General features: G+C 44.2%; 1 protein-coding gene across 1 annotated transcript; it reads left to right on the top strand.

Annotated features, from left to right (window-relative positions):
- Positions 1–23,779, top strand: LOC128712164 (neuroglian). Its single transcript, XM_053807062.1, has 7 exons — positions 1–112; positions 211–337; positions 13,635–16,445; positions 16,528–16,859; positions 16,929–17,139; positions 20,252–20,370; positions 23,649–23,779. The coding sequence occupies exons 1-7, from the start codon at positions 1–3 to the stop codon at positions 23,777–23,779; spliced, it is 3,843 nt and encodes a 1,280-aa protein (XP_053663037.1).
- Positions 23,780–25,592: the final 1,813 nt, after the last annotated feature.

The raw sequence follows: 25,592 nt of genomic DNA, 5'->3' as shown, positions 1-25,592 counted from the left end.
ATGTGGACGACACACCATCGAACCGGCCGTGATGCCGGTGGCCGTTGCTTTCAGCTGCTCCTAGCCGCCGCCATCGTACTGATGCTCAACGTCCTGACAGTGCACAGTTTAAGTAAGCTAACACACACCCACACCTTACCGGCGATCGCTTCCTCTCGTGTGTGCAGCTGTTTGTATGCTAATCGTCCGTTTTCTGCTCCATTTTCGCAGTACACTCGCCGCCGCGCATCATCAAGCAGCCGCCACCGGACGAGATGCTGTTCCAGGTGGCACAGCAGGGCGAAAGTGACAAACCTTTCCTGATCGAGTGCGAAGCGGAAGGTGAACCAACACCGAAGTAAGTACCTCCCGCGCGAGCGCATTATAATAGATCCAAGAGATCTTCCCCGCGATCCCGGCCATGTCCAAACATAAGTACGTCAGGGGTTGTTTTCCGTGGAAAATACTCGCGCAATAGAAAAAAAAACGGAAAATGTTTCCCTGTTGTCCATTTCCAGCTTCTCCCTGGGGGGTTTCCAACCACCATGATTTGCCGATTGTTGTTTTGTTTGGTCTGCGCTGTTAATCCCTAGGAAGTTCGTTAATTCTTCCACAATCACGTTGGGGATGGAGATGGCGGACACGTGCCCGCAATCCTTTCGGAGATTTAATTTAATTTTGATTGTACAAGAACATTGAGATGTGGGTAGAGCAGGAACGATACGCTCGTTTCGTTTTAATGCTGGTAGAATACGAAGGGGTTTTAAACCCCACATTTCGTTGTAAGAATTTTGCTTACTCGCGGATTACGCTTGGTGCAGTGGAGTCCCCTAAATTTCTTGTATATGAACGACCTAGAAAGACTTATATGGTCGTCCGGTGCCATTCTGATGACATGGTCAGTGATCCACTACGTAGAAGATCCGTAAACCAAAGATGTCTATAGTATATCCCAAGATCTGGAATAACTTACATCAGTTGATTTCCAAAGCTATCAGATTTTTATGTCTCCAAGATTCTTCCAAAGAGTTGTCTTTTCCAAGGTTTACTGAATTCTGAAGATCTGATTCTTTATTTTAGAGTTCTCTTTAGACAACGGATGACATCTTGTAGAATTAGTCTAGAGCTTTAGTATTTAGCACCAGCAACCATCAATATTGTAATCATCTTTTATTTTGGAACTCTTCCTTTGAGCACTAATGTTCAATGTGGAACTCTTCACGCTGTGAGCTGCTCCAGAACACCAGTTTGCAGAGGCACGCTACTGTGCGGTGTTTATTTATTCAGCGAAGAAACGCTCGCGTTGTTGAGGAGTTGAAAGTGTTGAAAAAACATTGGGTATCGAATATTGCAGGCACCTACGAAAAAAAGATATCTTTTATAACCCTTAAAATAATAATGCGATCTCTGGTATTGGTGATCATCCGGCAGGAGTCATACATAAAAATAACCTCACTTCATTCCTCAACCTTTGCTAAGTCGAAAATCTGTTTGAAAATGTGCTTATACACACCAAAATAAATATGAGCCACTCCAAATAAAGTGACTCCATCGACGCAGAAAGACGAATGGTGCGAAGTAGTGAGGAAATTCACAGGGAATTCTGTTTTTTTTTCCTTTTCTGTGTGCGCCCGATCCGATTGTGTTCGATGATTGCGCTTGTAATGGCCTCGGGTTGGGTAGGAAAATTCGATCGATCAAATTCGCCTGTCTCTGAATTTGATTGTCTGTCTGGCTCCCGTAGGCTAACCGTCTGTTTCCGGGGGTTTTCCGTCGCTTTTTTTTCGTGGAAGTCGAGTTTATTTCATTTCCTGCAAGTCAAGACCTCGCCCCCGGACAAGATGGGAAATAATTGCTTGTATGTTTTCCCGTTCGCTTTTTTTTCCCTATTTTTACACACGTTCAAATGACAGTCACAAAAAATCGACCATGTTTCTGTGCGGCAGGGGTAGCTGTCTTCTGTAATGGCTTTTAAAAAAATGTCGGTGTGGAAATTGATGAGAAAATGGCGCTTTCTGCTGTGGTTCCAATCGCGTTACTCCGTAAGGTTAAATCGGAATGATAAATAAAATTTATACGTGCACAATGAAGACATACGAATCATAAAAAAGGCTCATATTTAGTAGAAACACCGAGCCTGTGGGGAGGTTATCGAGTTGCGATATCTCGCTTTTTTAATTTAATCTAACCTCAAATGTGTCGCTTAATTGAGCGCATTTATGACGTCGTGTTGTGCAGTCGTTGCAACACTGGCTTTTTTGCACACATTACCGGATAATGCGATGGATGGTTGTATGGTTTTTGTTGCTCTAAAAATTATAATCCAACTACATTCCATTCAGGCTTGACTCACCTCTCCAACACATTCCGACCTATTGCTCTTCTCGCCAATTACGTTCTGTGTACGTGCATGACTCAGTCCGATAAGATGGACCAGCTACAGAAAAGCGGAGATGAACTCTCGCACTCTGTCATTCTGTGCGCTGAGATGTAGTGTACTTCCACGCGCGAGTTATTGCAGCCGGCCATTTATTGGCTCTGGGCTAAAGGTCTCGAACGCTACTGTGTTGTATTTCTCGTACGGGTCTTACTTATGCGCCAAGAACTCGGTGGTACCATTGGAAGACTTTATGGCTGATGACGTTTGTGATCGATATTTGCATTTTTACATGGCCCGGAGGCGATGCTGCTGCTCATAACCCTCTCTATCTCCCTTTGCACTCCAGCGCTCTACGATGGGTGAACATCTGCTGGAATAAAAACCATCGCCGTACGTGCCTGTATGCGAATGGAAATATAATGAGTAAGATTTATTTATGAGAACATTGCATCGTTGATGTTTTGACATGCATTGGCGGAAACATGTAGGAGAATTTGAAATCGATTCCAAAAATAGCAACAGCAGAGTTACCAGGAAGAGGTAACGTGAGTGTGCGCGTATGATACATCGCCTCATTTATCGGACCAATAAATCAATTGTGTTTCCCTCTGAGGAGTCCTAATAACAAACAAATTAATATTAATAATAGTTATATGATATGAAATAAAAGCAATTTCTTCAGCAATGTGCAATAAATTAAAATATCTATTGAAAAATTACTTATACAATCCTTATATGGATAGCTAATAATTACACAATTTTGCACTTTACAAAACAAATTTGCAATAGTGCCGCCTTGTAAGCTCAATAGAGTTGGCTGCATCTTTGTAAATAATCCGTTACGATAAGAAAAACTTTTGATCTTACCAAGAATCGAACCTAGCACGAGCGAGAGCATAATGATGTGGCGCACTCATTAAACAATTAAGCAACGAGTTGGTTGTCGGTAGAGGTGTGCTAATTTGGACTCAGTATGTACAATTAACTAGTACAATGAGCTAGTGAACTAGCTCGTCTGTGTAAATTTGAATTCAGTAGACCAGGAAGAGATAATTACGTTTCGAAAATAAAAATAAAACACTACAGCGGTATGACTCCTACCTCGTCGCACGCGTTGTGCGAGAGAGAATACATTTTTAATGTGGGTTTCAGTTCTTATAAATTTATAAAGACATTACTACCCACTTCTTTTCGTTCTTTCTTCCTCTTACGCGCTTTTTCCCGTAAGAAGATGATGGCGTTGCAATGCTAGAAGTAATCGCATCTGAAACAGTAGCTGATGGGGGGCGATGTCAGATATGACCGATGCGCAACATGCGAATATCGATCCTTCCCCTTCACGTTTGGGTTGTTTTCTTCCACTAGGTAAACATGAACCAGAGAGAAAAGGCTATAAAAAATAACATTAATTCTACTTCCCTTTATTCGTGCGCTTTTCTTTGCTATATTTACAACATTCCCTCTTCTTGCCAACAGTAAGTAACCTTCAAAAAGGATACACATCGCGCAAGGTATTGGCGGAGGCTCTTACGGCTGGAAATAAAAACTGAACCGTTTGCTTTGAAGGTGTGTGTAGCATAGAGGGGAGTGTGAACATCCGCCATCCTTTTTATAAGCGTTTCTCCAATCGGGGAGACACTCTTCAAGGTAATATTCTACTGTTGCTACCTGGCGCGTAGTTGCTGGGCTAGTGAAGATGTTGTTTGCCCGTCCGATTATAGATCAAACCGCTCCCGGGTTGTGCTGTGTGCGTGTTCGAGGTTCTTTTCGCCTAGATTTCCTTGCTTTGTGCTGCAGAATGTTTTCTCCCTGATGATGTTGTATGGTGGGAGCTGGAGAAAAGGAAAAGAATGTGTCTGATCTTGAGTGTCTAACCCGGCAATGCTGATGGGCTCCCCTCTCTCTGCAGCGTATAACATCCGTGCACTACTAAATGTTGGAAAAGCAACCAAAGACGATTCCCTTCCCTCAGCTATTCCCCATTCCTTCATCCGCAATCATTACTGCTGCCGTAAACGGTGGTGTTTCCTTTTTAAGGCTCTACCGTTTGTTTCTTTGCTAGTCAGGCGGTAGTTTTGCCAACAAAACGAACAGAAACCCGACCGCTGCTGGTGCTGTAAAGCAGGAGAAACAAGAATTTCCATCGCACACAAGGAACTTCCTCCCTGGTTGGACTAGACTTTTGGCGACGGTATAGAGAATAGCAGGACATCAAGCAAAACCTCATACCATAGCCGGGCAAATAGTCGCCCCAAGTCACCGGAGACCACCAGCAATGATGTTTCTTCGTCTTTGCTGTCGACGGTCGTCGTCATCGTCGCCGTATGCGACATTGTTAGAGGAGACCGTAAACTTGGCCGTCCTTTTTTAGTGCTCCACCCCACCTTGTTTCACCCGAAGGACATCAGAAGAAAATGTGGAAGACATTTGCACTCTCGTTTGGAGCAGAGGACGGGTGGGTTTTGTTGGGGAGATGTGTAAAGCCTTCCGAAGGATATTCGTGTCTAGGCTCGTACCGATGGCTCGGGACGAAGAGGACCTTGATGGGGATGTATGTGTGTATGCGTGTTTGTAATATACGGAACTGGTGGCATGTGTTGCGCGTGTATATTGGTGCGCAGGTCCTACCATGCTGCTGCTACCACACCGTATCGCTCTCTCTTTGTTTCTCTATCGCGCTCTCACTCTCTGTCGCATACATCGCCATGGGATGACGATATGTTCCGCGTTGTGTATCGGAAAATTTTTGTCAATGCACACTGGGTGGAAAATATGCGGCATTACGCGCTCCTTGCTAGCAAAATTCTTGTATGTATGTGTGGTCTGTAGCATGTGGAAAGTTGGCTGCCCCGCGGTAGTAGAGCACCACCGGTAGGGCACTTTGTTTGTGTGTGTGTGTCTATCGTTGCCGATGGGAGAAAAATGCGGCAATACACAAACCCATAGCTCGGCGACGTGTTTGGAAAATTATCGATTTTTCCTACCAACTGTGTGTGTGTGTGTGCGCTGGTATAAATGTAATGCGAATGGATTTCCCGCTCGGAGGACACGGAATTCTGTAGGCAAGGAAAACCCGCCATCAACGGGTGGGCGTGCAGGAGTAAAAGGTTTATGAGGGAGGGAGAAAGGGTCGGTTTTTATTTTCTTTTAGCAAAACCCGTCTTTCAATCGGTGTCAGCATTGTTTCGTATTGCCATAAGCTTTATTTTTTAATTTAAATTTTATTAATTTTAAATTGATCGAAACGGCATGGTTTCTTTTGTATGTTGCTGAGAAGTGTCTGTTCGATTCGGATTTTCTTGTCTGGATTTTATTGCCCTGCAGATATAATGTGGCCGTTATTGTATTTTAATATTTAAGTAACTTTTAATAAGTTGTGTTTTTCACGTATATTTGGGATTTTAAAACAACAGTTTTCATCTTTGGTGTGTATTTTTTTTAGGAATTGATAAATGTTGAGTTTCTTTTTGGTACAACGTTATATCTAATGGCTTTAACCTATGAGGGTTTGACATTCTTTGAGGATTTTTTGATTATAGGAGAAGTTTAAGAATTTTTAAAGGTTCATGAACCTTTTGAGAATTGCCTCATGATTTGAATGACTCCTCGGTGAAGATCCATATGAAAAAGAAAGCACTATTTTCATTGTGACAGATCACGCCAGGTTGTTGTTTTCTTGAAGTATTCCTTATCATGTTCATTGAGTCTCTCAGTTTTCCATGGTGTTTTGTCTCTTAGCGAACGCATTGGGAAAATAATACGCGCTGTGACAGTGACACAAAGACGACCGGACCCGAGATGACGGCTTGTGGTGTCCCGCTAATGGGCGTATCAACGAGAGAAGGTTAATGTATCAATTACAGCAACCACGCACAGCGAGCGAGTAAGAAACGCACGCATTTCGACGGCCCTTTTTACCCACCTACTTCGTCAACACGGGAGGGATGCATTAGCCTTTCCACGCGGGGCTTGTTTGTCTCTCCGAAGCGTGAATAACGAGCCAAGAAAATAACGAGAACGCGGGGGGGAAAACAGGAAAAAAAATAAAGACAAACCAACACGCACACCCATCTCGACACTAAAAACGGACAAAAGGAGGTTATGTTGACTGGACCCCCCTCCCGCTCTTGCCGCCTCCATTTCTCGAGCTGCTTTCCCTGTGGCAATCCTCAAGCGGCGCACGACGCGGATCAGGTTGCAACGGCAGCAGTAGTACCATTTTTGTATTTGGTGCTTTTTTCCCCTTTTGCAGCCATTTAAAGAGGAAAGAGCGTGTGAGGATATTTGAGGAGGAGGGAGGGGGACTATTTAAAGAGTGCACGCCACACGACACCACGACGAGGTGTGGCAGAAGGAGAAAGGTGGCATGAAATCGGTGGGTGGTGCGCAAAGTGGTTAAGGAAGAAAGAATTGAAGAAGAAAAAACCAACAACTCACGCACGAATTAAATGCACACTCTGCACGTGAGGGGAGAAAATTGGACGAAAATTAGGTTTTGGTGCGAAAGGGGGGTGAAAGGGATGAAGGAAAGGAGGAAACGAGAGAGATCACGTTCTTAAGCACGATCGTGCAAAGATTGTTTTGTTTAGGGATTTTTCGAGTCGACATCACTTACCCGCTTTTGCCTCACTTTCCCAGCTTTGTTTGTCTCTTTTATGTTTCCCTCTGTGTAAGTTTTCCTTTAGTTTTTACCATATTCTTGTTTAATATTAGTTAGAGTTCCTTTTCTATCGTTAGTTCTCGCTTGCATCCAGCGTTTCTATGTTTGTGACGAGTTTGATATCACTTCTTCATTGGTTTCTCGGTGTGGGGAAATTCTGAAGTGATCAAATTTGATTGAATCTAATTTTATCTGTTTGTTGTTTGTTTCTGCGGTCCATTCGTTGATTGAACGAACGCAACCGAGATCTTTGAACCTCGTACAATAAACCTCAATTCCCGCGGTATGTTAATAGGTGCTTCACGTAAAATTTCGTCATCTGCTCATCATCTTTCGGACATATTGATTGGCAGTGAACTCTGCACAATGTGGTTAGCGGATTCGCATTTTAAAAGTTTAAACCGAATTGCTACAAAACTTTAACATTACATTGATTTATTTTTGCGTTGCTCCGATTGTGGAGCCGTGGGATATTGAAGCGAGCGAAAGTTATTCAATAAATAATCCGTTAAGTTAATAGCACCCGCGTGTGAGACCATTTTCCATAATGGACCCGAACCTGATGGGAAAATATGACGGGTGGCTAATATTGGCCCCGGGTTTGTTTGGAATTTCAAAGCAAGAAATTGCTACTCGTCCCTCTGTTTTACTCTGCGATTAATTCTAATTCCAAACCCCAAACCACACTCCCAGCGACAACTGTGACGGTTTAGTGTCGCGTTCTGCCTAATGCGCTCCCTCCAATCCTACGTTAAACCCTCCCGGTACAAATTCCACACGATTTTGGTTGGAAGAATCGCGAGAAATCGTACCATTTTTGAGGTAATTAATTTTCAACATGCGAGAAAAAGCCAATTTTACGCCGTAACCCATAACGTGAAGCTCATCTCTAAATTGACCCCGGGACGCGTGCAACACCACATTCGTTGATAACATTCTGCTTTCACAAGCACGGCTATGGTAGGGTACTGATGTGCGTCTGTATGTGTGAATGTGTACCTTAGGGATCAAGGATGTGCGTTCCCGTGACGCCCTACAGATGATCGTTTGTGCCATGATGCATATGCTGGTGGTTGGACGAAAAACCATCTGTTCCACGTCCATCCGCTTTTTGGTAAGCGCACGCTCTCGTCCGTATGTAACGAATGTTTCACCCTCCCCAGATACCTTTAATTCTGCCCGCACCGAGAAAAGCCCAATAAAACCCAGGAAAGGATCAGCTGGGAAAAAAGGGTCACCAGTGGTAGGATAATTGGTCCGGCGTTTAATAATTGCCGCTTCCGAAACGGGCACCAAGCACAAGAACGCGACCACTGACCCGGGGATTTTCGACACTTACCCCTGTTGGACGAGGTTCGGTTCCATTAACTGGTGACCGTTTCGAATGGAATACAGCGAGCCCTGAAGCGGACAGCAGCAGTAAGCGACAACAACACCCACGGACGAACGGCTTGTGACCTCTGTCGTCCGGTGTGTCAATGTTTCGTTTAACTTGCCCGTTACAACTCGGGTTACTGGCAAATGTCTCCGTTACACCGGTGGGCAATGCACGTAAGTAGTGTGACCCTTTTGCGCACCTTTTGCTGTTGTGCCTCAGTAAAAGGTGAGCGCTTGCACCACGCGTATAATGCAGCGGTGCTCCGTGGAGGTGTATGGGCTTTTAAAGCGTTTTGCAGGAAAGATAGGGATTGTAACCTAAAACGCAACCTAAAAGAGCATTCATCGTAGGGTCGGTAGCATTAGACACGGGGAAGGTTAGTGTTTGGAATTGGAGCACGGAGGAAGAGATGGTTTCATTTAACGCTGTAGCTGTGTTAGGACGTGTGCATCTTTAACTGGCAATTGGGACTATTATGGTGCAGTAGAAGACTTTAAAGATACGTCGATGAATTAAATGTTACGTTGACGTTCAAAATATGCTAGACTTGTTCAGAAACTCTGGAATTTCTAATATGAATTTTTAAACGTATCTTTAAGAGTTATTTTGAAGTAGGACTGCAGTGTAACTCAGCTCATGTGAGAATTCGGTATCAGTTTTGAGAATTCTAAAGGAAAGATATCTCTGAGGATATCTCTGAGGATATCTCTTAGGATATCTCTGAGGATATCTCTGAGGATAGCTCTGAGGATACCTCTGAGGATATCTCTGAGGATATTCCTGAGGATACCTCTGAGGATATCCCTGAGGATACCTCTGAGGATATATCTGAGGATATCTCTGAGGATATCTCTGAGGATATCTCTGATGATATCTCTAATGGTGAAAGATATCTTTGAGGGTATCTCTGAGAATATCTCTGATGATAAAAGATATCTTTGTGGATATCTAAGTGATAACGAAGATATTTCCATAATAATACGTAAGCGATATGAGTTGCTGCTCAGAAAATACTACAATCCTGTTCTGACATAAGTCTAACATCTTGGAGATATATAAATTGTTCGAAGAGCACTTCAAAAAAAGTTGAGCCAAAACATTTTTTTTTATTCATACGGTAACTGACTTTACGGCAGTATTGTACAAGTTTGCAACACATTTTTCTGACACCGTACACGACCTGGCAGGAACCTTGCCAGGATAACAGGCGTATTATGCCGATTCTAGGGACACTCTCCATATCACTGGAGCTTTTTTATACTTTCCGCTCCAGTGAAGCGCAGTGCCGTCCGGTATGACGAGACATAACGGCTTCGTTGAATACACCTTTCTGTTTGTGACCATATGATCTGTTGCATCTGAATAGGAAAAAATAACATTCTGTTTTATAACTTGTCGAGGATACGGATAAATTCTAGTCGGCTCGGTTACAGAGCTCCGCGAGGTGCTCGTAAACTTCAGAATGTGTGCAAAGGGGAGTTTTTGCCACTGGTTGGAAGGTCGTGGGCATGATTCAAATTTGGCAACAAATTCATGTCGCCTTTTCGAAGGTAGAGCCTAGATTTTCCCCCCAGAAGACATGAACCAAAAATTTATATTTATTTAAATTTCCATCACAAAACTTATAGCTTTGTCTGCAAATATCTCTGCATGTCAGACGACAAACATACGGCTGTGGGGAAACCTGCGGGAATAGCCATCGTTGTGCCTTACCGCTCTGCCCGTGAGACTATCCTGACAAATCGATTCGTCCAGACGGTTCCACATGTTTCGATGATTGTTTGATGAGTTTTTAATAGATGTTCTCGTCTTCGTAACAACACACACTAGCGCTCTTTCGCTTTCGCTGCCAAAATGTCGCCGGGTGCACATAGTCCAATGTCGCTTGAAGGGCACACTTATGGATCGGGAAGGGGGAAGTCTCAGGCAGGTTGCCAGTACTGTTTCATCGTGTGCAAATCGACAGTCACAAACCTTCTTCGAGAAGCGTTTATGCTGACCGTTAACCCTGTGAGTGTGACTCCCTTTCGGGTAGTTGTCGCCAGAATTAATCCATTTACCTCCTAGCACAGGGTTTTAGGTGAATGCGGGTGGAAAGGAAAGGATGAAAAAAAGGTCGATCTAAGGCGTACAACCGGAACCTCGGTCACCACTTATCGGGGTTTTTTCGCTTTCGCGGAGCCCCATTCGCGTTAAAAGTAAAAGTTCGGGGTCATAAAGGAATGCCCGTATTGGACGGTTGCGCATGAAATTTCTGGCGTCCAGATGCCTGATTAGCGAAACGCTAAAGAGTACGGAACCGCAAAGGGAAGAAGAGCGGGCGGGGAGCATATGTCTCGAGTAGGGTCATTAGTCAGGCTTCGGGTGCGGACCGACCAAGTCCCCGATGCGTTGGAATATTGATTTCGATGGGAAGCAGCAACCACTGGCGCGTTAAATCGTCTTCGTATTACTCGCCTTATGTGAGACTTAATTTATATTCTAACGGAAGGAGTCTTCAGTACCGGACTTAGAGCATACATTCTAATTCGGGTTGGTGGAATGGTGACATATTGCTCTGCTTGCTACACTGGAAGAATCCCGTCAAGTGTGTGTGTGTCTGCGCCCGCTCATACGAATTCAAAATGGCACAAGTAGTTTCGTGCTACGATAGTGGTCGGCGGTGCTTCATTTCCGGCGGGCCGAGAAAGTAACAACATGCAGCTATCTCTTTAGAAATGCTTGGACGATATCAAGATTTTGTTCCAGGGTGCGTCGTTTGTGGATATTCAAATATTGTCATCTCGGATGACTGGGATGTCTAAAGAGCCATGGTACGGCTTCGCTCGATCTGCTCAGTTTCCTATCTCCGGATGCTTCGCTATATTAAACACACTGTACACAGTTTTATTGACGCGTGCGTGCGTCTGTGTTTCCTATTCCAATAAGCAAACATTCTTGCAGACGTGGATTCTCTTCCTCGCTTCCCAGCGAGCTCGGGGGTAAATAGCACAGATCGCGAACTTTTCTAGCTCAGCTCTCTTCCCCCTGGTCAGATGGCGACAGATTACGTAATTGTGTATAATTTGAATATCTTAAACAGTAGTTTCGTGCGCGTTGGTAAAGTGGCTGGTGTGTGGAGCATGGGAATGCATCGGTCCAATATGGTCCAAGCGTCGTCTAACGTTGCCATCAATCCGAAGACCCAAGGCAACCGATCTCTTCAGTACGCTTGGTCGTCCCATGTTGTATACATTCGCATGCCATTGCCATTAGTAAAGTTCTTGGAATAGAGCTCGGAAATGACATCATTACATTTTGTCCGCATTCAGCGGGAAAGAACGAACGACAGCTATGATTTCAAAATTTCGGTCACTTCCAACACATCTCCAAACTTCAAACCAAACCCGAACAATGTAACGTTGCCGCTGGACGGACACGACTTTTTATTTTTATTTTCCACTCTGCTTGTTTTTTTTTGCGTGAAACGGCAACGAAACAAACATGTACGTTATTGGGTTGATGTGTCCCAATCCTAGCCCGCTCACACTCAACCGTTACTTCTCGGAACAAATAAACTTCACCCATTGTAAGCGAGCCTGATGGGGGGCGATTGAGGTTGGAGTTAAAACGAAGACACCCAGCGACGCACTTGGGTGATGCAAATCGATGTGGTAGGACAAGTCACGGTTGGGGCAGCGAAGCAATAGCGTCAGAACCCTACACTTCGTCCGTTAAACGGTTTTGTAAACGGCAATCTATGTCAGTGACAGTAATTCCCAATGCCACTAAAAACTATACGTGCGTACAAGCGCATCTGTATGTGTGACATAACTTGGTAGAGCATAACAATTCTCGTTGCATTCTGACCACCTGTCACCGGCTAGAGATTTCGTCATCTTCATCATTTGCCCCTGCTCTCCCCGGGTGCGAAAGATGGATACACACACTCGCATCACGTTTCTTGCGTCTCACTGTTTGAGCGATGATGTCACTCTTGGCTATACCGAGCACTGGACTTCCTCTGTATGCTGTATTTGTAGGAGAGATATAAATACAGCGGATGTGTCTATGCGCCGCCATATGTGTGCGATGCCTCGAATACCAATATGTAAATATATTTTTTGTCGATGACGCTATGCCGACATGCAGCACATCTCGTCGTGTTTGTGTTTTGCAAGGTCGTGGTTCGGCTCTGTCATCTCGACCTGTCCGGGCTTACACACCTCGCTAACTTTAGCAGGTCACAAAATTCTGATGAGCGTTTGGACATATCGGCAAACGCTTACCAACCACCTGGTCACAGCTCATTAAACCTCGTGTTGGACGGCTGTTGGAATTGGAATTCTGTTCTCATTACCGGCTGTCAAAGTGCATGTCAATACGCACGTCATCCGCTCCCGGTGCTTTTTCCGTCCAGAGAAACTGGTTTTGCCGTTGCAGGAAGAAGTGGAGCTGACCTTGCAGTTTAATACCCATACACCGTTCTACGCTATAAACATTCCTAGATGCTGAGGAGCATTCAGGAGCTAGAGAGTTGTAAATCAATAATGTCTAATGCCCAATTCTAAATCATTTCTTGGAATGCGTGCAAATATCTTTCACCAGCGATACATGCCCATCCTGCTGAACTCAGACCTTCACACGTACCGGTAAATAATGCAAATCTCTAAATTTCCACTCCAGACGCGTTCTGCTTGCGGTTCCAGATGTGTACTCTCTGTGTATAACTCGTTTGCGACAACAATTGAGCTCAATTTAGTCGCAGGTTCCAAAGATAGCGCGGAACTTGAACTTTCGGGCTGACGCGTGTGGTTTGCCTGTGGTTTCTTTCACGCCTTTTTGGTTCGTTCGTTGTGGACATTGTGTAGTTTAGGCGAAGTAGATCTAATTCAATAATGCCGGCATCCGCTATGACGGAGGAGACACTTGCGGAGCGTTTAGTGTTCGGCGAGCGGCACACAAAACATGATCGTTTTATATGATCTTCACCGATAAACTGTACACATTTCTTGAACATTTACAACTTGTTGGCTGTTGGACAGCAGTTAGGAATGGGAAAGAAAAGTCTCAAGATCAATAAGAGGGACTAGGACCGTTAAAAGGTCTGGCAGTTGATTCAATTTCGGCATACTCAATCCAATCCAAAAATTGGAAAACCCATCTCGATTTCTTCCACCCTAAGCCCACATTTACAATTGGCCCATGTGTTTTCTAATCTCTTCATTCTTGCTCCCTTTTCTTTCACGCCCATCTAGATATCGCTGGATCAAGAACGGCAAAAAGTTCGAATGGCAAACGTACGACGACCGGATGTCGCAACAGCCGGGGCGTGGTACACTGGTAATTACGTCACCGCGCGATGAGGATCTTGGACAGTATCAATGTTTCGCCGAAAACGAACACGGTACCGCGACGTCCAACTCGGTGTTTGTGCGGAAGGCGGAGCTGAATTCGTTCAAGGACGGTGCACCGCAAACGGTACAGGCGGACGAGGGCAAACCGTTCAAGCTCGTCTGTCAACCACCGGACGGTTGGCCAAAGCCAAACGTGTACTGGATGATCCAGAACATGGACGGCGGTATACGGAGCATTAACAATTCGCGCATGACACTCGACCCGGAAGGCAACCTGTGGTTCTCGAACGTAACGCGCGAGGATGAGTCGAGCGATTTCTTCTACGCCTGTGCCGCATCGTCCGTGTTTCGTAGCGAGTACAAGATCGGCAACCGGGTGCTGCTGCAGGTGCGCCAGACCGGCATCTCGGCGACGCAGAACCGTCACCAACCGTTGCGCCAGTACGTGTCGCGCAAGAACGAGGTCGCACTGAAGGGCAAACAGATCGAGCTGTTCTGTATCTACGGCGGTACGCCGCTTCCGGAAACGGTATGGACCAAGAACGGGCGGGCTATCATCTGGAACGATAAGATCCAGCAGGACAACTACGGCAAATCGCTCAAGATACGACGCGTCTCGTCGGAGGATGCGGGTGCGTACACGTGCGAGGTATCCAACGGTGTCGGCAATGCAGACTCGTACTCGATTAACCTCGCAGTGAATGCGGTACCGTACTTTACGGTCGAGCCGGAAATTGTGAACGCGGCAGAAGGTGAATTTGCCGAGTTCAAGTGCGAGGCGGCCGGTAACCCGAAACCCAACATTATGTGGATCCACAACGGCAAGCAGATCGATCAGAACTACGCGAACGAACGCCGTATCATCCGAGCGAACAGCATCTACATCAGCAAGCTGAAGAAGAGTGATACCGGTAACTACGGTTGTAACGCCACCAACTCGCTCGGCTACGTGTACAAAGATGTTTATCTGAACGTTTTGGCACTCGCGCCGGAGATTACGGATCCGCCGAAGCGCGAATATACCGTCGACCAGCGTAACGTGACGATGACGTGCCGTGTTTTCGGTGCGCCGAAGCCGGAGGTCAAGTGGTTGAGGAACGATCGTGAACTGACTGGCGGACGGTACCAAACCATGCCGACCGGCGATCTGTTCATTCGGGATGTGAAGTTTGACGATGCGGGTGAGTACAAGTGCTACGCGTTCAACACACTCGGCAGCAAGACGGCATCCGGTGAGCTGAACGTAAAGGAGCGGACCGTGATCAATGATCCGCCGCAGGACTACGAAGTAGTGGCGGGCACGACCGTCACGTTCCGCTGTAACGCCATCGCCGACTCATCGCTCGAGCTGACGATCGAGTGGCTCACGAAAGGGGAGATAATTGACTTTGAAAATCAGCCCCGGTTTATCCGGACGTCCGACAACTCGTTGATGATTTCGAAAACGATCGAGCTGGACACGGGTACCTACAGCTGTCTGGCACGTACCGATCTGGATGAGGTCATGGCAAACGCAACGCTCACGGTAATGGACAGACCGAATCCGCCGACACTGAAGCGTGTCACCTGCATGGGCAAGGTGGCCAGAATCGAATGGGCCTCGAACGGTGACAATCGCTCGCCCATCCTTAACTACATCATCGAATACAACACGTCCTTCACGCCGGACACGTACGATGTACTGACGGACGATGTGCCCGGTACGGACTTCATCTGGACGGTCAACACGACACCGTGGAACAACTACACCTACCGTGTGATTGCGGTCAACAAAATCGGCCATTCGCTACCTTCGGGGCACAGTGAGGTTTGCAGCACGGACACGAGCGTCCCGTACAAAAACCCGGACAACCTCGAAGGTGAAGGTACCACACCGAACAATCTCGTCATCAAGTGGCGCCCGCTAGCACAGGTGGATCACAACGCGCCAGGGTTACAATATCGGGTGTATTGGAAACGGGACATACCGAGCGCTACCTGGAGTTCGGCGGATGTGCGTGATTGGCGGCAGTCCAGCTACACGGTCGAGGGACTGCCAACATTCACACGCTACCGTGTCATGGTGATCGCGCTGAACGAGCGAGGCGAGGCTAATTCTGGCCCGTGGGAGGTGGAGGCGTACACGGGCGAAGATACGCCGCTGGATGCACCGACCAACTTCACGCTGATACAGGTGACCGGGCCCAAAACGGCCATCCTCAGCTGGAATCCTGTAGATCCTGAATCCCTGCGGGGTCACTTCAAGGGCTACAAGATCCAAACCTGGACCGAAGCGGATGGTGAGGAAAATTTGCGCGAAATTCTGGTCACCGCCGATTCGAAGCAGGCACTGGTGACGAACTTCATCCCGGATGCGACCAACTTTGTGCGCGTTCTCGCGTACAACGGACGGTATAATGGACCAGCGAGCACGGTACTGTCGTTCGATACGCCCGAAGGTGTCCCGAACACGATCGAAGCGCTCGAGGCGTACCCACTCGGTTCGTCCGCTTTTCTGTTGCGTTGGAGAAAGCCGCTCCAAGCGAATGGTAAGCTTACCGGATATCGGATCTATTACGAGGAGATCAAGGGTACGACAGTTGGTCCGCGCATGGAACGGGAACCGCACATCTCCGATCCGGCAGTGCTGGAAGCGAAACTGGCACGTCTGAAGCCGGCTGCCAAGTACCGCATACACGTGGTCGCTACAACCAAGGCTGGTGAAGGTGACGAGTAAGTTTTTGATTGCTTTATGCTGTAATGTTAGATGCTTTACTTACATAACCGGTGTTCTGTCTCCTTTCCCTTGCTAAAGCTTGTACATCGAACGGGCAACCTCCTCTGGACTGGGAATGCCACCGGATGTGCCCAACTTCTACTGGGAAAATCTTCCCACGGACAATGGACTGGCCAACATTAAGGTGGTGTGGCAACCGGCCCTCGGTGGTAAGGCCGGTTCACACTTCTATGTGAAATATCGCGTAAAGGACGAATCGAGCTGGCAAACGACCGATCCGGAGCTGTACGAAAATTACCTCGTCGTGCACGGTATCAATCCGGATCATTTGTACGAGTTCCGGGTCGTTTCTGTCGATGGCGAATATCAGACGGAGTCGGGCACGCAGGAAGTTGACACTTACGGCATCCGTATGTAACGCCACCGTGGTGTATTAGGGACACGTTATTAATCTGTATGTGTTAATTATCCACTTTTAGAGAGCTCCGTGAAGGTGCCGGGCGATAATATTGCGACGGCCGGTTGGTTTATCGGTATGATGCTTGCGATTGCGTTCCTTATACTGGTGCTGATCATCATCTGCATCGTGAAGCGTAACCGTGGTGGAAAGTACGATGTGCATGATCGTGAGCTGGCTAACGGCCGCAACGACTACACCGAGGAGGGTGGCTTCCCGGAGTACTCGCAACCGTAAGTGTGTAGTGTTTTGGGTGCGCGCCTGTGTAACCCACTCTACCGACTTGTACCCCCCTTCCGTAGTAGTGTGCTACTCTACTATTGAAGAGGCACACTCTTCGGGTTTCCCAAATATTTAAGCTCTCTACTACCTTTCCTCCATTCTGCGCGGGTTTGGATGCGTACACCGTACCATGTGCGCGGCAATCAACCCATCTATCAGCTGCTCTAGCCTATTTTTCTTGTTCTTCATGCAAAACACGCCTAATGTGTGATTCCTTATAATCCTTGTACGCAGCAGCGTCCGTTTTAAAAACACTTGCATCTTCGTAGCATCAGTTTTTTGGGGGCATCACTTTGCCTCTTCTTTACCCATGGCTCTATTCCTGTAACACATGTGATCCGCTCTTCAAATGCACCCACTTATGTGTGGGTGCTCGGGTATTCTCTTACCTATACTGTTTTGCCTGTTGCTCGCGTGGTTTTTTTTTGGCAAGCGCGTGCATAGTAACCCGTATTTTGCGAGTGAGACTGTTGTATATCTATTCTGACACTTTGCTAACGCTGCTTTGATTTTCTTCTCCTCCCGCCGCACAATCACATCACACCGATGGTGTGGTGTTTTCTGTACATCATTTCATGCGTCCACCCCCCATTCCATGTTGCGAATGTACACGGACATCTACCTTGACTTCTTTTCTGCTGGCAGCGTTCGCACGCACGTTTGTGTGTTCGTGTGTGTTCTATATTTTCATTCTGTAGAATAGTACCGATTCACTCTGTCGAACGGAGCTACTTCCATATTTAGAGATCCTTGCTGGTAGTGGATCCTTGCTCTTTCTTACACTTGTCAACATCACGGCTCCCTTCATCATCATCATGTTAAGGACATTATCACTCCTTTATGTTCCATTTTTTATCACTATTTCCTTCTTCATTATCAACCACATCCGCCTCCCCCTGAAAGTAACCTTCAGTAATAATACTTTGCTGTGCTCGTGTGTGGAGCTTTTTACTGTGTACTGAAGCTGGTCTGTGTATGGTTAAGTTCACTAAACAAAATTCCCAACTTGTGGAATGATGGTTATGGTTCCTGGTATGAAAGGTAAATACTTGACGGTGTTTTTATTCCTTGGTTTGGTCAGTGTAGAACCGGTTTCCCTGCGTTTGATGACTACCATTAGCCTGGAGAGAGGGGAAACGTTTCATCGCACATAATGTATACAGTTTGCTTAAAATCTCTTAACTTACTTATTAATATACAAACCGGAAAGAAAACGTAACATTATTTGGGAGATGTAACATATTTTATATATCAGCCTCTCAGTTGTTTCCCTTTTTTTACATCGTGTATTGGTCTGCCCCAAAATTAAACAAACCTTTAATTCGAACCATGAATTTTAAGAAAATGAACTGAGCCCGTCATTAACAGAGTGTGTACATCTTCCATTCATCGATATCTGTAATACAGCTAATGAATAATTTTCAGCTCTCCTTCACCATCATCATACATCGCCTATCCTCACATCCATTTCTACTAATTACAACAATCATAAGCATATCTGATTACTTCCACCTTTCTTCGTAGCGTAGCTAAAACTTTAGCGTTTAAACAACCTCTACTATATAACATGTTGAACTTCCAAACCGCCGCCCCATGCTATTGTTTTTAACTGTATTCTGTAATGTTAGTTCTTTCCATCCTATCTACGCCTGTTCTAACCCTCACAGCTAACCCTACCTCTCCGTTTAGCGATCATCCTGTAAATTCGCATTTAAAAGTGTATTGTTATCCACAACTATCGTTCAGGTGATCACATCTGAATATTGCAAATTTTGTTTATTATACGCCTTCTGGCGTTGTAAATCCACGATACAACTCACAAAGATCCAAGCCGTTGGAAGCAATACACTTTTGACCATCATATTACTGCTACTAATGTTTTCGTCTATCTGTACCTGCGCAACTACCCATCCTTGCGTCCTTGCCCCAACTAGTCATGAACATGTTTTCCCTTAACCTTTTTAGCAATATGGGTTTAATACGCCGTATGTTAACTTTGTCTCTGAAGGTTATTATTTACCTTTTCTATTTATATATGTCTAACACCATCGAGTTTCATACCTTTGTTTAGTTACGGTAAATGTTACATAAGTCTGGGTATATTTTAACGTTAATATTTCATTACTTAAAAAATTCCGTTATGGGGAAGTATCGGTGGAAATACGTTCATATCACTGGTTCCGATTGTTAAAGCATCAAGCATTAAAATCATATCTTTATTATTTGATGGCCTTTTTTTTATTAAGTTCCAATATTGGAAACGATTGAAAGATACGCGTCAAATACCCCATTTGTATATAATGATGCTCACCACTACACACACGTATTAAACTTCTCTCCGATGTATATATCACCTTTTTTTGAAAACACAATATTAATTTGATTCGTTAACTTCGTAACTTTCAATAACACACACACACACACTCACACCTACATATCCTGATTTATTCCAGTACTCCGCCAAACTCCACACATCATACATAGAGAAAATTCCCCTACGCTATGATCAGTTTCTTCAGACAAATGTGCATAAACTGATAAGTGATATGAAGAATAAAATTAAAATTTTTCAACAAATGTTCCATTGTTGTATAAACAACTAAATAAAAAAATACAGTAGAATATAAAATATTTAGGATGATGTTCAAAACCAATTCAATTTTTATTTAAAATACAGATGTTTAAACTATAGAATGTAGTAATATTATCGCTTATAAAGAGCAATTAGCGATTTGTCTGTAGAAACTATTTCATCAGTTACCTTGTCGTTGAAAATTTTTGTTTACTTGTGTTGATCTTGCTGATCTCCGGGGGGTTATCTTGGCCCTTAACCTCTCTAAATCCCCACAAAACAATATGACGAAGTAAAGAGGATAGAAACAATCCCCCCCACTCCTACCCTCATGATCCTCTCTCCTGACCACTAACTCCTCTAGCCTATCCCCTCTCCTCCCTGCCATAGAAAGGCAGAGGGTTGGTAATTTGCTACATACATACATACATACTAAAAACAATAGCCACGGACGGTAGCCGTCCACTGCTTTGATACCAAATGGAGTGTAGTGTTTTACGTGATTACAGTTTGGACAATAAAAGCCAGGGCCGACAATCGCTGAACTCGCAAAAAGTAGGACCGGAAAGTGATACAGATTCCATGGCGGAATACGGTGAAGGTGATACAGGTAATGTTGTGTTGTTATGCTACCACCACCCTTCTCACCCGCTCTATAATACTCTCTTTTCACTCTATCTTTCGCATTTTCATACACACTCTGTCTCACTCATCTCTCGGACATTTCATTTGTGTTTTTCGTTTGTTTTTTTATTTACGTTTTTCTACCCTTCACCACACCCCAGCACATGTGCCTATTTTTGGCCCCAAATCGGAACACCCACTCGAAAAAAAAACAGAAACACGCACACACATGCACACAAACCCAATGTGGTTCATTTCACTCATATCACCTAACTCATCCCATGTTTATTCTCTTTCTCTTTCTTCATATCTATCATTTATTCTCGTGTCATCCTCTGTACATCCAATTGCGCCATGCCATCAGTTATTAGTACCTTGGGTTAGTAACAAAAGAAAAAAAGAAACATTCTATCATCATTTATCAACCAACTCTCCTTATACACTATTATAGAACGCGCGCTGGTACGCGAATAGTAGTAACTGTGTTGGAGCAGATTTGTTTCGTTTTCTTTCTCATTTTTGCATCCCATGTTTTCTATCATCCACAATATCATAGTGTCTTACTCTTTCTCTCTCTCTCTCTTTTTGGCTTTTTTTTCTATTTCTTTTGTTTTTATTTTTATTTATACTCTTTTTCCTAGTTGCTATTGTTAATTTATGTTCTGTTTCCTTTGTTTTTCTCTTTCGTTTACATATAATTTTATTTTGTTTTGATGGTTCTTAAGTTTTACATTATTACGCGCATGTGGTGGTACGATTTGGTGGGCGAGAGGTGTTTAATTTCATTAACCCGGTTTATTTGCTGTGCTTAGAAATTCAAATTCCCTATACACCCAATTTCCTTTCCCCCTTTTTGTTTGGCTTCAGCGTTCTCCTTTGCGCGCTCCATACATCCCCGATGCTGTCAAAAAGATGTACCGATTAAATATTTATTGTCCAGGATTTAAAATAATCCTTGTTTGGCGGTTTTGCCTTCTTCTGCAAGCAGCACATGCGCCTTTCGCACCGTTTTTATGTTGTTTTTGTTTGAAAAAAAAAAAACAATTGTTTTATCAATTTGTTATGAAGTGCTTTTGAAAGTTTTGTTTTTTGTGTTATTTGTATGGTTATGTTCTTTCATTTTTTGTGTATATTATTGCTGTGAGTTTTTTGTTTCGTTTTTTCTCTTTCTCTCATCACTTTCTTAAAGTTTCTTATAATCACCACAATCTTAAACCCTTTATCGATGCTTCTTGTTTTGTATTTTCTTTTTCACTTGCACACCAATTCAATGTACTCTTATGAATGATTTTTTTGTTTTGGTTTTTACCTTCATTAGTGTGCTTTTTTATGTGTTTGTTGTTTTTTTCCTTTAGCTGCAAAGTGAGCTTACTATCCGCACATACTTATAATACAATTCTAGCGAGTACCAGAGTATACTCACATGCAAATCTCACGTGTCCCACCGTACAACACAAATATGGAATGATGATTACGTGCTTTGAGTTTGTTTTACATATATTTGATATTATCTCACTTTCGTTTTTCTTTATTTTCATTTCATTTCTTTTTTTCTCCTTTTTTCTCGGGGCATTATATAAATGTGAATGCGGCGCGCCTCTCCTGCAGAAGGTATGAATGAGGACGGTTCCTTCATTGGACAGTACGGCCGGAAGGGTGGCAAAAATGCGGATAGCAATTCGCAGGCGTTCGCAACATTAGTTTAGTAATCGACGTAATAATTGCGCTACACAACGCAGGATTAATTTTAGCTTAGCAAATAGCACGTTGTAATGTGAAACGAAGGGGGCGAACAAAAAGGGAGTAGAGATGTGTGTGAACACGAGCTTTCCATCACTGTTTAAGTTGTTATAGTACACGGAAAAAGATACAAACAACGTTGCGATGCGAAAGTGTCTCTGGCAGCTATTTTAGCCATCGAGTGTGCGTAACGAATCCCGAAAATGGCTAATGTGTTTGTTTTGAAGAATTGAAATAACAAAATTTTACGAAACCTGTTACACACATTCTACAATTTCCCGCCTCCGAGTAGGTTTCCTTCTGGTGAGTGTGAGGGAGATATTTCCGTGGAAATGTTCCCACCTCCCAGGACGCGCAGAAGAGCAAGGAACCACCTAAAGTTTTTGCAATAAGAGTTAGCAGTATCAAGAATTAAAATCGAAACTGTGTCAGGTTACATGTGCATTATGCGCGGTGTTAGTCCGGGAACTAACCCTTCACCACCACCGGGGAAGAAGATTCACAACTAATTGCAGTTGTGCAATACAGAGAACCCCCTCCGTTGGGAAGGGTAATGTTGTAACTAGTGTAGAACATTACTGTAAACGTTTAGAAGTTAGTTAGAACGGCAGTCGGATGCAGCGTTTTGGAGTGAGCTATATCAAAAGTGAACCATCACAAAACATATTTTCTTAGGATGTTACTTTGTAAACACTCGAGTAAGAAATGAACATATAGAACGGTAGAGTTGAGCTTATATTTAAACCGACCTTCAATCGTACGGTAAGCCCTGCAGATATGAGACACATAGCACGTAACATTAGAAGCAACGAAATGGAATTTACGTGTCCTCCTTTGAACATTCGAACAGGTCGGTCCAACGTTTTGATCGTTAGAAGCCAGGAACCGTGGCTAGGAGCTTATATTCTTTTTGTTTATCATTCGCCTATTAGCTCTGTAGGTTAACGAAGCGTGTTGCAAAGCGTACAAGTTATAAGGGACCTGCGAATATGCTGTCCGGTTTTACACCTCCTCCATCCGTGCTGTAACATGTGTAGCAGGTGATCACCTCATCCTCCATCGCAACGCGAGAGACACACAACACACGAGAACCTTCCCGTGCCCACAGAGATCGTGACGAATGGACACGAGAAATGCCCTATTTTCTGTTTCGTTGTAACCCCACTTTTGGTTGTTGATTTTCCCGTTCGGCGAGCGCGCACCACTTCACACTTCCGTTGCATTACGCACGAATTATGTAGGTATTTACGTTACGCTTTCTGGTTTAGTTTGTTTCGCTGCTGTCGCGCGCCCAAGTTACCACACGGACTGCATTAGTGGATTGTGTTTCGTATATACTTATTTTCACGCTCTGCTTTGCCGGCCGGCTAATTCTACTTTAGTGCCCGAACAGTTGTTCCACTTCTAAGCGAACCCCGTTTCTTCTAACATGATTGTTTTTACTAATGCGTTTCTTTTATTTCCGATTTCTCTTCCTTATCAATACTGTGACCAATGTACGGGTACGGTTTCGGTCTTATCCAGGTGGTCAGTTTACGGAAGATGGCTCCTTTATTGGGCAGTACGTACCGGGCAAGCCGCCAGTTAGCGCCCAGTCCACGCCGCAGAATCCGTCGCTACAGGGCGCTAACGCTGGTATGGCAACGTACGTCTAAGATGGAAGCGTGGATACATCGCGCTTTATCATCGACAGTACCACCACCACGCACTTCTAAAACCACACACACCAGCGATGCGAATTGCGTTAATCGGCAGGCAGTACTACGTAGACATCCTTCAGGAAAAGCAAAACGAAAATGCATTCTACAAGAAGCATTTCCTCTTCTCGCCGCCTAGCTCAATAGAACGACGCAAGCATGCTAGCGCTATTAAATGGGGAGGAGGAGTAGTATTGCGAAACGCGACACACTGCCGAACACTCTACATCTACATAATCAGCGACATCTTTAGTATCTGATTTGAAGAAATGAAGTTAAGATAGCTGAGATAGAATCTCCTAAAGAGCTACTTTTAAGACATCAGGACGCTTCGTTTTTTTTTAATTTGTTACTCGACTAAGTAGAAGAGAAACGCAAACCAAATCAGATTTTGTTGTTTTGCAGAACCTCATAGCCGTCGGTGGGGAAAGTAAACAAAAAGTATTAATTTAGCATACACACAAAACCATACCAAGACGAAGTTACGATCTTTTTCGCGCGTGTGTGTGTGGATAGAGAGAGAGTGAGAGGTTAACGTTTTTCGGGCACAAGGAAACGATCGCAGGGAAGCTAACACCCTCCCGGGACACGTTTAATAGTTTTTTTGTTTTTTGTTTTTAAATTGTTTTTAAGGAAACCGTTTTAAATCACGCTTGCTCTCACTTTTATGAAAGATTAGCAACCAGAAATGACGATTTTTTTTTTGGAATCACAACCCATAAAGCTGTAGAATGCACTCCGACAAAAGTAACGTTGATTAAGGAAAGTTGATACTGCCTGCAACTCGGGACAGTTTAACGATAGCCTATAGATATTGCCTACCGAATCATACATTCTCTCATCTAACTGTGTACGAGCAAAAACAAAACAAAATATAGGAAGGAAACGAATCTCTATAGAAATCTAAATGCTTTAGAGCTCCCCACATCGACAAAAACACAATGTGTCGCACAATCTCATCCGCGAATGCCGAGACGAGCGTGAAAGGCATTAGGTAAATCGAATATCTTTTTGCGTCCATTCGTATGTAATCTTTAATAACGATTAGCTACATGTGTTTTTTATATATATTTTCACAATCGCCCTGTTTTAAAGAGTAAAACCCCATGAACTAGACTTATTTTTGTGGTCCTTGGTCACTACTCAACAAGACCAGCCCTGTGTATGCGTGTGAGTGCGTCAGGAAAAGGGATCCAACTGTGCAGCTTTTGAATGTTCATGCCTTTCTCCCTCATAGGGGGAGGGAGGCAACAACAAACGTACGATTTATTAACCTTCGTTACGCTGCACCTAACAATGTTGTTGTTATCTTTATGTGTACTGTATATTGTGTATGTGAAATTCCGCGTATTGCGACTGATGGAATTTTTTTTAAAGCTTATTCTTTTATTTTCAAATAAAACATCACCTGCCTCCGAATTTGTCCCAATGCAACGCAAATTTTATGTATCGCACCAACTCTTACAGGGGTTATTTTTTGGCACCGTTTCGCGTGTTTGTTACGGCCGAGAACGAAATATTAGGACGCGTGCTAATAAAGGATTTATCTTTGTGAAAAGCTAAAAATCAGATATAAACGGCAACCGAAAGCATAAAGAGAGAAAGCGAACGAACGAACGCAGCGTTGAAAATTCTCTTTTATGGATGTGAGGGATCGAAACAAACAAAAATACGATTATTGTTCTTTCGTGTTTGTTTCTTCGCAAGAAGAAAACAACAGAACGTAATTCTTTATTTTTAACATTATTTATAATAATAAAAGAAAGTAAGC

Source organism: Anopheles marshallii, chromosome X (assembly GCF_943734725.1).
Source record: "Anopheles marshallii chromosome X, idAnoMarsDA_429_01, whole genome shotgun sequence".
NCBI classification, from domain to species: domain Eukaryota; kingdom Metazoa; phylum Arthropoda; class Insecta; order Diptera; family Culicidae; genus Anopheles; species Anopheles marshallii.
This window is presented reverse-complemented; position numbering and strand designations above follow the sequence as displayed.